This window comes from Chelmon rostratus, chromosome 20, assembly GCF_017976325.1.
Source record: "Chelmon rostratus isolate fCheRos1 chromosome 20, fCheRos1.pri, whole genome shotgun sequence".
In the NCBI taxonomy this organism is placed as follows: domain Eukaryota; kingdom Metazoa; phylum Chordata; class Actinopteri; order Chaetodontiformes; family Chaetodontidae; genus Chelmon; species Chelmon rostratus.
This window is the reverse complement of record NC_055677.1, coordinates 13562982-13577047: the sequence shown is the minus strand read 5'-3', so window position 1 is coordinate 13577047 and position 14066 is coordinate 13562982. Positions and strand designations below refer to the sequence as shown.

The 14066-nt window shown below is 43.6% G+C and overlaps 1 protein-coding gene across 4 annotated transcripts in view; it reads left to right on the top strand.

The window, feature by feature from the left end:
• relch (RAB11 binding and LisH domain, coiled-coil and HEAT repeat containing) overlaps window positions 1–14066 on the top strand; it is a 33629-nt gene that overhangs the window by 5767 nt on the left and 13796 nt on the right. For 2 of the 4 annotated variants that reach the window (XM_041961302.1, XM_041961301.1), the window contains exons 2-20: window positions 791–880; window positions 3613–3684; window positions 3832–3887; window positions 4049–4162; window positions 4498–4692; window positions 5212–5306; window positions 5796–5925; window positions 6091–6248; window positions 7052–7127; window positions 7216–7311; window positions 8316–8339; window positions 11431–11543; window positions 11685–11775; window positions 12373–12444; window positions 12542–12682; window positions 12801–12965; window positions 13130–13277; window positions 13392–13548; window positions 13696–13819. In XM_041961302.1, coding sequence (XP_041817236.1) covers window positions 791–880; window positions 3613–3684; window positions 3832–3887; window positions 4049–4162; window positions 4498–4692; window positions 5212–5306; window positions 5796–5925; window positions 6091–6248; window positions 7052–7127; window positions 7216–7311; window positions 8316–8339; window positions 11431–11543; window positions 11685–11775; window positions 12373–12444; window positions 12542–12682; window positions 12801–12965; window positions 13130–13277; window positions 13392–13548; window positions 13696–13819 — 2117 coding nt within the window. The remainder of the gene's footprint in view (window positions 1–790; window positions 881–3612; window positions 3685–3831; window positions 3888–4048; window positions 4163–4497; window positions 4693–5211; window positions 5307–5795; window positions 5926–6090; window positions 6249–7051; window positions 7128–7215; window positions 7312–8315; window positions 8340–11430; window positions 11544–11684; window positions 11776–12372; window positions 12445–12541; window positions 12683–12800; window positions 12966–13129; window positions 13278–13391; window positions 13549–13695; window positions 13820–14066) is intronic. The other 2 variants (XM_041961304.1, XM_041961303.1) reach the window with 1 other exon arrangement.

The following is a 14066-nucleotide window of genomic DNA, read 5'->3' as shown; positions in this document are numbered from 1 at the left end:
GCATTATAAGTAAATCAAAATATCCACTTGTGCACCAACAGTTACTCTCAGCTTCATTTCATCCATATTTACTGCTCCTTAGCTTAGCAAAGCTAAGCACGCCATGGTCTGAGCTAGTCTACACGCTACATTTGACTTGACCTTCTACTGTATCTGGATATCAGAGAACAAACAGGCCAATCTTGCACTTGTATTGCAGCGGAGGGAAACTAACACCTCTGGCTAAGCTACGAGGCCAGCCTAGCTCAGTGAAATAGGAGCACAAAGTTTGCTTATGTGTCAGCTTCATCTGTTGTTTGAGTGAACAATAGTTTTGGCTTCCCTGCACTCAGATGTGAGGTGGTTGTTTGGAGGTGTCAGTTTGGAAATAGGTGTTTTCATTAAGTGAAGTTCTCAGCAAAGTTAACATGTTACCATTGATTTGTTTTCCCCCCATGCTCAGTGACTCATATGTTTCTTGGCTGAAGTATAACCTTCCAACATAGACCTTTAAAGGTTTCTGCTTTTCGCTGAATTCAATGAAGTTTCCATCTGTTTGGTAGAACAGTGGCCTAGTGGTTAGTCACCATGCTTTAAATCAAGCCAGGTGTCAGCGTGCTTCCAACCTGGTGGAAATACCTACCGCAGCGGGGCTGCTGTTGTGTAGCTGGCCTTGTCCCTATAAAGCAACATTTCTCCAGGGTCAGTGCACGGTCACATTTTTTGAGCTCTATGATCTGCAGGAGACTTGTCTAGCTGTGTGGGCATGTGATTGCATACTCGTCTCACTGCTGTCTCCGTCTCTGTTTAGATCGAGCGGGCAGCATCAGCACCTTGGACTCTCTGGACTTCGCCCGTTACTCGGATGACGGCAACCGGGAGTCAGACGAGCGGGTGGCAGGTAAGATGAACCGTACCGTCAGGGCCGAAAGCGAGGGGAGATAAAAAAAGATGCACAAACGATCCAGAGAATAGACAGTGGCAGAATGGGAGGGTGGCATGGAAACAAAGAGAATAACACCAGACAGCTGCGTCAAAGACTGTGTAATAGTGATGTCAGTGCAATCCAAGCCATCACAAAATTGGAAAATGTGTTTGTTCTGGTGTTGTCACAGTGGCACCGCTGTGCAAGAGCTGCTTTAGTAGTGACGACAAAATAATAAGAATATTTTTGATCACATTCTATCCACACGTTTTCACACTATCGTACTGTTCTGTTTCTATACAGTTTTAAAACTAGCCAGGTAGAAATGAAGTTAATTAACAGAATATGTATTTGAAAAATTCCCGGCTCATGTTCCCCTTCCAACACGCAGTATGTTCCTGTCTTGAACTTGGTGGAGGTGTCCGTGCCTCCTCCCATCCACTGCCACACTGTTGAGTCAGTCTGTGTTATTTTTGGTACAGGACCTGTCTCAGCATTGTTCCGTGGCTCTGTCGTGACACACCGGTAGATGCAGTAGTTTTCGCCAAAGACATTAACACAGACGGCACCTTATCACAAAGCGCTGGTTTTAAGAACAGCTTTTAAGAGCATTTGCTGCGTTGCGACTGTCTCGTCGGTTTGCAGGTGTTGTGGGATGAGTGTTGTTTTTCTTTTTACATCGTTGACGAAATGAAAACAGCCCGATGAATAAACCTGTTACTTAAATGTTCATACACAGGGACAGTGCTGTCATGCAGGGACAATTCATTTTATGTTAACTTAATCCTGAAGTGAGTCCTGAAAAGCCCCTATCCACAACTGACGGACATATTTGTGCTTTGTGTTTTTTCTTCCTTTGACATTACGTTGTTTTTTCTCCCCTCTGTACTGTTCATGACTGCTACGCATGAGAATTAGAGTCTCTTCTGAAATTGCTAAAGGATTCTTTACATGTCTATGAATTGTAAATGTCAATAAATTTAATGTGTATATTACATTATGAAAGTAGAAAAATGATTTCTATTTTGTTAAATGAGAGGGCTTAAGTGAAGTAGGTGGGTGCGCCTGAAAAAGTGAACTAACTTGCTCATGGTTTAGGGCCTTAATCAGTTTATGAGAAACAGACACATTGTATGTTAATGTATGATAAAACCATGCAGCAGAGATGTTGGTTCCATGCTCCCAACTACAAATTATGCATCTTTTTTAAAATGACACTGCCCACTCTGCCAATTTGGCATCTTTCCCCTCCTCTCTTTCCTCTTTACCCACCCATACTCTGTCCACCCCCCCCCAACAACCTGTCCCTCTCGCCAAGACGCCTGCCCCCAGCTGTCTGACTCTGGGTTTTCTGGCTTTCTCCTGACGTTGATCAAACCCCAGTGAACAATACTGGACAAGTCACTCCATCCAGACTAGCTTTTTGCTATTTTTATTTATTTTTTTTTTTAAATCTTCTCCCCGTTATTCAGTTCTTGGTTTTCCATTTTGTTGCGCTTGCATCCTGTGCACTCTCAATCTGCTGGAAAGGTTAGGGATGATGGAGTCAGAGTGGGTGGACTTTGTCAGAAAAGTCCAACTAATGTGTTGATGACATTTCCTTTTTGCAGAAATATAGTATTCTTCATTCATGGAAACTGCTAATTGACAAGGACCTTCCAGGAAATTGTAGAATGTAGCCTGCAATTATGATTAAATTATTAATAAAGTTTTGTATCTGCCTTTCGCACTTCCCATACTGCTATGTTAAGTCCTTAAATAAAGAAGTATGGTGAACCTGAATCCTTAACACCAGGTAACAGCGTTGCGGACATCAGATAAGGTCAGATCAGATCAGAGGGCAGATTTTCAGTGCACAGCCATGCAACACAGTTTTCCTGCTCCATCGCTTCTTACTTATTGCGTGTGGTTTTATTTTGAAATCTTACCGTGTCTAAGAATCTTGTGTGTTCTTTTTCTTTATTCAGTGTTAGTTTAGCCTTTTTTGAATGTCAGTGCGCAGATCAACATTTTACCCAAGTGTCTGCTGCTTCTGATTGTACAAGAGGTCAGAGACAGCTTACGAATTGAAGTTTTTTTTTTATGAAAAAACAAGGAAAACAATAATTTATCATGTTCTAAATTACATTTTGACTCTTGAGTTTCATAGCGTAGAGTGTGTTGTTCATAGTATAGTGGCCTAGCCTGTTAAGTAATAGTGGCTGTCCTTTGAGTGGCTTGAAACCAGATGATTTAATTACTTGTTACCGTAGTAAGGCATTTGCCTGGAAAAATCCTTTGTCAGACAGCTCCTAGATAATCAAGGCTACATTTCAGTAGCTGGAATAGATTTGCTCACCTCGGCTACAATTGAAGTAACTTTGGACTCCCAATTTTTAGGCCAGTCACATCAGTGCTATTAATGGGAGGAAAACGAGGGCAGGAAATCCTACCATTGAGAAGTGTGTCTCTGCATTACACACACTTGTCAAACAGACTGTCATCCAGCCGGCTTTACCATGATCCTCTGCTGCATGCGTTCCTTAGACCCATGATTTGCATGCAACCTTTTTTTTTTTTTCTGTTGTTTTGTTTTATGACTCTTAGGATCTTTTGTGTGGTTGTTTTGTTTTTCATGCCCATCTTTGTTTTGTTTGTTTGTTCCCTGTCTTTGGTTGGATGCACTTCCTGTGTGTGTATGTGTGTGTGTGTGTTCACTTCCTGTCCAGTGCTGGAGTTTGAGCTACGGAAAGCAAAGGAGACCATTCAGGCTCTGCGCGCCAACTTGACTCAGGCAGCAGGTGTGGCGTACTTTTAACTTCTTCTCCACCTGAACCCTCTTTTGTTAAAGCTTTCTGTCTTTTTTTTTTTTTTTCCAAGAGAATTCCACTAGATGAATAACGCTCAGCGTCCTTTCAAACTCATCTAATATCTTCTCAATTTCTCAGAGAGCGAAGTGCCCTCTCAGGAGAGAAAAAACTTCAAGTCAAGTCCTGAAATTCAGGTGGGGAATCTTTAAGTGTTGAAAATGAAAAGATTGTGAATTTCTTCCCTCTTGTCAAATGGATCGAGAGATTAGATGTGTTCCTTTAAACCCCTTGTAGTGGTGTCACTGCTTGGTCTTGAGAGAATCATTTCACAGCTTCTGTTTCCTCTCAACCTCAGGAGCCGATACGCCCACTGGAGAAAAGAGCCTTAAACTTCCTCGTGAATGAATATTTGTTGAAAAATGAGTACAAACTCTCATCCATCACGTTCTCTGATGAAAATGACGATCAGGTAAAGATTTTTCTGTGCTGTCGCATGCTTTAAAGACAGATAACAATTGTCTGAATGGAGTTCATCTTTTTTTTTATCATTTACTTCTGCCTGCCTCTTAATGCAGAGTCGTTTTATTCCAAAGGCTAATTAGGGAGGTATCAGACTTGCAAGCATGAGGCCACTGGTCTAAGAGAAGTGGTGGGGTCATGTGACCATAAATAAATTCAACAACTCAGATCAGCTGTCTTGTCCTGAGCTTGCATCATGTCCTGCTTTGTCTATGTAGAGGACACCCCCACCCCCCCACCCCTCTTCTGCCACAAGCTAATATTATTTCATTGTTTGGTTTCCAGGACTTTGAGTTGTGGGATGACGTCGGCCTCAACATCCCAAAACCACCTGACCTGTTGCAGCTCTACAGGAACTGTGGTACCCCCCTCCCTTCTCCTCGGGACATGGTTGACGCGTCAGTCGGGGTGGATTTTGGCGATCTCCCAGGAAACTGCATCGCCCAAGATCCCCCGAAGAAACCTGACCTCTCACAACAGGTTTGTGTGTGGCTGTGTATGTACACGTGTGGGTTTAATTCATCTGTGTGCAGTTCTTCACGAGTCCTACCTTGCGTCCAGGTGTGATTTCCGGCTTTACCTTAATGAGTGAGTCAGTGTGATATTTGAATTTGGCTTCATCAAAAGTTTTGTCAGCAGAAAATTATTGATATCCCAAAGATAGAGATTGATATTCCATTATCAGAGACACACAGTCCTTTTTGCTCACGCTCTTTTGTGCATGCACACACTCTTTGAATTGAAGGTCAATTGCTTTGACTCATCACAGCAGAGTAGTGGAGGCCGTCCACAGAATTGCAATGATAATGATGATGATGATGATGATGAAAAAGTTAATTACCGCCTCTACAATCACATTGTTTCAGTAAAAGGCTACGGTTCCTCTTTTCAGTAAAGTCAGAAATATCACCAGCTCACAAACAGTTTTGACCTATCGTTGGAGCACCTACTTTTGAGCTGCGGTAATAAAGTGTCTGCAATCTTTTTGTCTCTCTTTAGCAACAGACAGAAGTCGTCCAGGAGTTGGAGTACCAGATAAGCCTCCTCAACAATGAGAAGCAGAGCCTAGCTGAGCAGCTCAAGAAGCTGCAGAGGTGTGTGCCTGAGTGCATGTTTGTGCTAATTTACAAGTGAATCAGTATGTACGGCTGGCTGAGATGGCTTTATACGCTATTAATCATATTACCACTGTTGGTATGCTATGATGCTGAAACGTTCCTCTCTATTCATAGCAGCTAAATGCCATTACAACAAGAGCATTTTCCATGGGGGAATGAGAGGCATCCATTAAAATCTAAAACTGTTTTCAGCACTTCAGTCCACATGACTACCGTAACTGTGACCAAAACAGGCCATGAGGTGGAACCAGCATGGGAAACCACTGTTGCATGAAATTACAGAGGAAACCCTTCTCCGATGCATTAGTGGAACTTATTTTCCTTCCATGTGCAGTCTTTAATTGCTACCATCAGGATTCATACAAATTTGCTGTACCACAATCCAGATTTGTTGAGCCATTTTGCCAGAGTGTTCTGCCACAACTTAACAGTGTCCTCTCTCGTCTCCTTTCCCCTACCTCACAGTGAGATTCAGACACTGAAGAGGACTGTCTCCTCCCCACCTCCAACCACTCTGGACCTGGGCTCCCAGAATACGCCCAACCCCTGCTCCTCCTCCACCACCAACGCTTCTTCCACTGACCCTCTCTCTGTGGTATGTGGTCACTTTGAATATCTAATGCGCAGACTAGTGTTCTGTAATAAGAATAAAAAAAGACCCTTAAAACTCACTTAAGTGCTTCCAGCGAACTTGCAGGTTTCTTGATGTCATTTGGCAAAAGGCCTTAAACCCCTAGACCTAATCTAGTTTTACCCTCAGCCTCCTACAGATAACGGCCAGTATCTGGACATCCGGGGGGTTTCGGAGCCTGAAACTGTCCTGGACCCCCCCTCTACTCAGAACACATCACATGCCCACCCACAGTCCCACAACAAGCTTAAAAGCCGGCCTCCCGTCCAGTTTGATCAACCTAACAGGTGGGTGGAAATTCAACCGTTCAGAAAACTTAAAAAATGTAAACAAATATCTGCAGCTTTCAAGTATCCAAACTATCCAAAGTATTCTTTATTCATCCTGCATAGAAAGATAGAAACACAATCCTTGTGTTAATAGTGCAGTTTGTCAGGAAAGCACAAAATAACCATCAGAATACTTAGTACCTACTTCTTGCAGCCAAACTGCTCTTCTCAGTGTAGTTACTAAACGTAGCCACTAGATGGAGGTAGTTATCAGTCAATGTAGCCACAATGGACAGCACAGCAGAACTTCTTATGTGAAAGGCTGCCCTCTTGTGTGAAAATGCAACTCACTTCATTTCCTGAGAACACATAGCAGTCCTTGTAGGAAGTGAACATTTGGCTTTTGGTCATTTATAAACATTTCATTATGTTTGCTGCACCAACAGCTAATTTATCATCCAGTCAATGGAAAGCTGTGTTTCCAACATATACCACTCATATATTTCCCTTTTGAAACCTTTAGATTCTTGTGCCGTTCCATCAGGAGCAAAATCCAGTTAAAACCATTTGCAATTGAACAGGGGCCAGTGTTGCTGCAACGTAGCCAAACTCCATCTATCTATAGATATATGTATTTTCTCATTGCACTGAAATACACAGCATTGACATGGGAGAGTGACAGCACAAAGCTCTCTGGCAGGGTGGCCCCGTCCAATCCTCAGTCATTCAGTGGTCAGGGCGATCTCTACTCGTGGAGTACAGATTAAGCGGTCCAGACTGTAGTGACTGTTTTTGGTATCTTGTTGTTTGTGGTATTGCAGGAAGTTATCCCCGGCCTTCCTGCAAGCCCTGCTGTCCTTCTGCAGAATGTGCTCCGACAGCCGCCTCGGAGCAGAGGTCAGCTCACACGCTCTTTCATGAAGACTTTGTAAAACCTGTCCTGTTGTGGCATATACAATAATGTAGTAATGTCTCTCATTTCCAGGTGTCTCGTATAGCAGACAGCGAGGAGAGTGTGATGCTGATGCTGGGCCGCTGTCTCCCTCACATTGTCCCTAATGTGCTTCTTGCTAAACGAGAGGTAACCCTGCTTCTGCCGCTCCTCCTGCTCATCTTCCTCCTCTCCCTGTATCCCGCTCATTATTGTCACCATCACAGGCTTCTTTCATGTCCAATAGATACACACACAGCAGCAAGGCGAAGCAGGGGGGAAATTTAGGGAGAGCTGCAGGGAGCGCAGTCATCTTCAGCTTGCAACTTCCCATCCAAACAGTGTCTTTGTGGATGGGCAGTGAACCGATTCTAAACAGCCTTTAAGTGTCATGGTGCTATGTGTAGCATAATCATTCGTTGGTGTGATACCTTTGTAAATGAATGTCAAGATAACACCAATATAACACATATTATCTTATCCCATTCGATTTATGTAGTCAGTTCAGTGCCAGATACCACGTTCTTCACGAACCTCATGAAAACGTGGATGTTGCATCTCTAGTCAGAATCTTTCTTTGTAGCTTTGCTGAAGGGTAAAAACATGCTGAAAGTGATTTTTTTAAAAGTGCTGTTGGTTCACCCATTTCACCACCTGCCATTGTGTGAAATATTTAGGTCTGTTTGCTTTGAAAGAGCACCACCCTCTTCTTGGTTTGTGCCGCAAGGCGAGGCTGCCAGTCGTCTTGGCATTGCTCTAATTGGCGCAATAGCTGCTTTGTTTTTGATCATCACACTAATGTCTTGAATGTAATGTACTAAAGCTGCACTTAGCACCTTTATCCTTGTTGTCCTTTGCAGATTGTGCTTCACCAGCAAGCTGAATAAAGAGCTCATTTAGAATTTTGCAGTGCTAAACAGACATTTTTAAACCTGCTAATACCCAGCTGACCTGTGTCTATCTATTGTTTGGGAATTTCACCCTATTTGTCTGACGCCGTTATGTTTTCACCAGTGTTATCATCCGTTCTCCTCTGCTGTTTTTGCCCCCCCCCACTCGCGTTTTGGTGTCCTGTTTGCCTTCACTGGTTTTATTTTTATTCTTCTCTTTTCGTCTCACTCATTCTCTCACTCTCATGCATGCCTCTCTTCTAGAGAATGGTTGCACATCTTTGCCAGGTGAGTCTTTCACGCACTCATCTGCATGACGTTCAGCTCCTGTTGGCTACAACTGCTGTCGCACAGGGTCTGACTTGCCAGAATTATTCTTTTTTTAATAAGCAGTAGCTCTGACATGAAGTGCTCATGACTGTCGTCATAAAAGTAAATTTGAATAATTGATTTATTGCTAAAATATGAACCAACATGAAAGGATGGCCTGGGGTAAGCAGTTTTAGCCTAAGGTGGGTCTTGTACTGTATGTCACTTAAACCCAGTGTACCTTTACTCTATCCTTTTCTGATGTGTTCCCTGTCTGTTTTTATTTGCTGCAACTCTAATCAATTTAAGCAGCTTTTGATATTCTTAAGTGATTGCAATAACTAATCTCATAACATTTTCTAGCAGCCTATTTAAAAGAAGCTTTATGCTATATTTTTATGACTAAATAAATCCAAAGATAAGTGGGTTTCCTTGATATAAGGTGTGCTGTAAACCAGCTTTTCTTCTAGAACTGTTAAGGGAACATTATCCCAAGTTGAATGTTAGCGTCCTCTGAGAAAACGAGGGAAGGAGATTTTTTGTTTAAGCATTAACAAGCTATTACTTCTTGCAAGCTGTAATGCAGACACCTGCACAGGTGTCCTGCCTACGTGTAACTGCTTGCATGCAACTTGTGTTTGTGTGTGCCCTCGTGTGTACAAACACCATGCGCCCGAATTTTGCGCATGGATTGTTGTAACTTGATAGGACACAAAATGGAGAGCTGGAAAGAGGTAAGTCTGGTCGGAGTAGTTCTCAGTCGGGCTGCTTTGCATATCATTATGGTCATGTTATTTTAATCAGACACTACAGTTATGGAGAACTTAATCTCTTTGCAAAATCAAAAAGCACACTGAGCTGAGTGCACGAATGAGTGACTTCTTGAGAGGTGTGGACTTTGCTCCGTGTCCGTTAGATACACCAGCTATGACAGTGGGTACACACACAGCTGCTTCCATCTTGAAACCTGAAGCTCTCGAACCACCACGAGCCTGGGGACACACCTTGTTGTTGTTTGAATGTGACACCCACTTAAGAGCAAGAGGTGTTTGACTTGAAACGGTGGAATGATGCATTGAAACTCTGCCTGCCACCTGGCTGTAATATCAGACTTTGTAAATCATTAAACATAATGTTTTTCTTCAATATAGCTTGCTGCACTGTAGCTCAGTGTGATGTACATTCTCTTTAGCTCTGTATTCCCTGTGTTTTCCTTTGTCTTTTGGGGATAAAGGCTTAATCTGTGGTCATTTGCTACTTAATTCCATGTAATATAAACAAAAGGGTTTGTCTTGTTTTTCCAAAGGAGTAGTATAGCTATAAAGAGAGTAAATATAAGATGGAATGATCGACTTCCTTTTTCTGCCGCCCGGATTGACTGTGATCTTTAACGAACTACTGGCAAGACAAAGACCATTGACAGTTTTATCAGCACTGGTCCAAGACAAGAGATTAGAAGTTAAGGTATAACTCAGGTGACAGACATCAGACAAAGAGAAAAGTCACTGAAAACAACAGACATCTGGAGGAGGGAAGCCTGCGTGGCAAGTCAGATCATAGATCAGATATATAATACATAAAACATTGTAAGGGTTGTGTTATCGTGTAGTATGAATATTTAATTAAGCTTCACTGTATCAGAGAGTTTCCTGTATTTTCATTTGATTGACGTTAACACCAGCACTTATTCACTTCATTTGATTCTTTTAAATGTGAGACAGTAATCTGTAAATTTGATAATAATTAAAGATTTGGTAAGAGCTGTTAAGGTGGAATGTGGGTGTTGGGCATCAGAATCCAAAAGTGCCACCTTTGGATGCCCATAGTGGGCCTTTTGCAGTAGCTCTGCTCTTTGAAGTAAAGCATCAGGCCCCCTTCGCCTCTGGGTGCTGGCGTCGCGCTGTCCACTCCACCTGCCCACAATGTTTATCCAGGGCTGGTCAGATGTTTAACCTCCTGAAGGAGTCTTCACATCAGAAACACAGGCGTTCACACAGAAATAGAACAAGGTTAGCGTGGGTTCTGGCTTTTCAGATGTGTGCTGTTTATGAATTCCTTTATTTGTTTTATCAGGCCAGTGCTGGTACTGTAAGTCTCCAGAAATGCCTCTTGTATGGTATTTTTTTGAGGCCAGGTCAGAGGATAATTGAATTTGACAGTTAAATTGGACTGAATTCAGTTCATTTGAAGGCTTTTGCTGCTTTTTGACGCCTGAGCTAAATTTCACCCCTATTGAACTTGTCATGCAACCACTTAAAACGACCCTCTGATTCTTAAATGCCATATTTTTACTCCTGAAAATATAGCCAACATGGCACCAACTTCAGAGGGTTTGTCCAGGGTTGAGCGAGTGACTCATCACAGCCTATCTTTACGCGTCTCTGTCAGGTCCATATGTCCATCCAGCGTTGGGGTTTTGCTTGTTCTTCCAGCGCTTGGCAAGAACATATGATATCTTCCTGGAAAAAAACAGATTTTTTTTTCTTTTTTGAAAAAAAAAAAACATATTTTTAACTCTGTGTGCACTCTCTAATTTGGGTGTGTGTGGCGGGAATTTAGGGCTGACCACAATTTGGCCATGGAGGCCCTGTATCAAGGGCGGCTGAGCTCTCTCCCCTCTGGCTGGAAGGTCCATAAACTCTGTGTGAACTCTGGGATAAAGCTTTGTTGTAGTAGGGGAGCTAGTGTAATATGTATATGTGTGTCTGTCTATATGCAGCTGTGTCAGTATGTAAGTTTCTGCAGGACGTGGCTCTAATTGTACTGTGTATGTGTGACTCCAAAGCTAAATGAGTCCAAGGTTTTGAAGGTAAGCATGTTTTCTGACGGACTCCTGTTGGTTTCAAAGGTGACCCCCTGTGTTACTTTCTCCCTGTGACTTTCCCACTTTCTCTCCTCTTTTTAACAAACCCCTTCTCCCCCTTTCCTATCCCCCGTCCTCCATAGACCTTGGGCCTGCTTGACCGCTACCGACCGTCCTCTCCCTGCGTGTTTCGACCTCACTCTCCTTAATGCAAAGTAAACTGATGCCACTTCTCTCTCTGTTTCTCTGTCCTCATTTCTCCTTCAGGAGTTGATCCCACTCATCCTGTGCACCGCCTGCCTTCACCCAGAGCCTAAAGAAAGAGACCAGCTCCTCCACATCCTCTTTAACCTCATCAAGAGACCAGACGATGAGCAGAGGTGTGTATGTTTGTGTGTGTAGACAGAACTAACATGCATGCAGTTTATCGTGCTGGTGGATCTTACTGTTTAGCATTAAGAGAAGGCAAAACAATCAATCTTTCCGGCCGTGTCTTCTCATGTGTTTCTGTGTTTCCAAAGACAAATGATCTTGACGGGGTGCGTTGCGTTTGCGAGGCACGTGGGTCCCACACGAGTCGAGGCCGAACTACTTCCTCAGTGCTGGGAACAGGTACAGCACATACACTGCAGGTGGCCTTTGTTATTGAATGTGCTGCCACTGATTCTCCATGGTAATACAGAGGGGGCTTTGCCTACACCTGTTAAAAAAATGCAATGCCGGTGCTTTTCTATGTTCTATTTCAGTACAAAGACTAGAGCATTAATGTTAACCATGCCTATTTTAATTGTTTTTACTTTGCTCTGCAAAAATATTCCATCCTACAATATATTAGAATAAAGATCTCAGTTGTGTCTTGCATTGAGCATACCGTTCATTGTTGCTGTAATTGCATAAGCTAATTCAGAACTATCACTATCATTACCTCCATGGTGTCCCTGACTTCAATGTGATATCAGTTTTGTTTTCATCGCCACCTGTGTCACCTCATGCGGCACATGCATGGCAACAACAGCTGCCAGCAGTTTGGAGGCTGAGAATCAGACTAGAAAGACCAGTAGCGGTTTCCACAGGGTCAGCGTGTTGATGATACAGGAGTTGTTTCCATTCCACGGTGGCTGCCCTCCAGTCTGCTTCTCTACTCCTTTCAACTTCTGTTGCCGTGTTTCTCTCAGCACTTTTCCCTCTAAACGCTCTCTTCTTCTGCAGATAAACCACAAATATCCAGAGAGGAGATTGTTGGTGGCAGAATCCTGTGGAGCCTTAGCACCATACCTGCCTGTAAGAACATGTTGTGCTCACAGCAGTAAAAAAAAGAGATTTTGCATGCACGTATATTACAAAAATCAAAATCTAATCCTGCTTTCTGCCCCTGCAGAAGGAGATCCGTAGCTCCTTGGTGTTGTCCATGTTGCAGCAGATGCTGGCTGAGGACAAGGCTGACATGGTCAGGGAGGCTGTGGTCAAGAGTCTGGGGATTATCATGGGTTACATTGATGACCCTGACAAGTACTCCCAGGTATGCTTTGAGAGAGGAAATGTGTCAGAATGTTCTATTTTCTGTTTCTTAAAATTGTTTTTAGACAGTGTTGCAGCAACAATGTAAAAAACAGTAATTCTTTGTGCTTGTCTTCCAGGGTTTTGAGCTGATGCTGCTTTCACTTGGGGACCCATCGGAGCGGGTGGTCAGCGCAGTCCACCAGGTCTTCATTCCCGCCTTTGCTGCCTGGACCACAGAGCTGGGCACCCTGCAGTCTGCGCTCATCCCTTCTCTGTTGGCACGTATAGAGAAGCTCCTTACGGTAAGTGTCTGTGCGCTTCTAACTTCTTTGCTGGACCTAAAACCTGAGAATCTTTCCCATCCCTTCTTGATGATAAAAATTGAGTTTGCTGTTTGCACCAGAAAAGCCTTGTTAAGATAGATAAATGTAAATTGTAAGGAGAACTTTCCTCTCTCTTTCTGCAGCAAGGAGAACACGGTCTGGATGAACACAAGCTACACGTGTTCCTGTCGGCCCTGCAGTCTCTCATCCCTCCTCTGTTTGCTGTGGTGCTGCAGAACGCACCCTTCACCAGCAGAGCCAAACTCCACGGAGACATACCTGCAATAGAGGGTAGGACAACCACACACACACACACACACAAGGAGAAGTCAAATAGAAGTAGTAATTCTTAAAGCAGTGCATTCCCTGAGTTTCCGTTCTGCCCCTGCGTCTTTGGTCCTGCAGTGACCCGCTTCCCCCGGCCAGCTTCTCCCCTCCAGGACGTGGCAACCATCATCGGCAGCAGAGAGATGCTGAGTGCCCTGCTGCTACTCTACGACCACCAGCTAGAGCATGAAGGAACCACCGGCTGGGACAGCCTGCTATGGGTGGTCAACCAACTGTGAGAAATGCTTTCCCACACACACACACACACACACACACACACACAGGAAAGTGTGAAGACATGTCTGTATACAGGCAGCTTTGTACACAAAGGCATATGCAAACAGTCACATGCATGCTGATTATCTGTCCGCTTTGTCTCCAGCCTTCCTCAGCTCATTGAGATCGTGGGTCGCATCAATGTGACGTCGTCGACCTGCGTTCACGAGTTCTCTCGCTTCTTCTGGAGGTTCTGCCGCACCTTCGGCAAGATTTTTACCAACGCTAAGGTAAAATCATACGACTCGTCGCCCGAGAATACGAAAACTGGTACCGCAGCACTCTGGTCTCAACAGGCGCTGTCTCTCACAGTTCAACTTATCTCAACCCCCCTCCTTGTACTTAAAAATCCAAAAAGATCCCACAGATTTTCTAATTGCTGAATGATGTAATCCATTTTCAAAATGCATGCACTATTTTTTGTTTGCCTTTCTTCACTTTCGCTCCTGAGTTGACTGATGTGTACAGTAGTCTTAT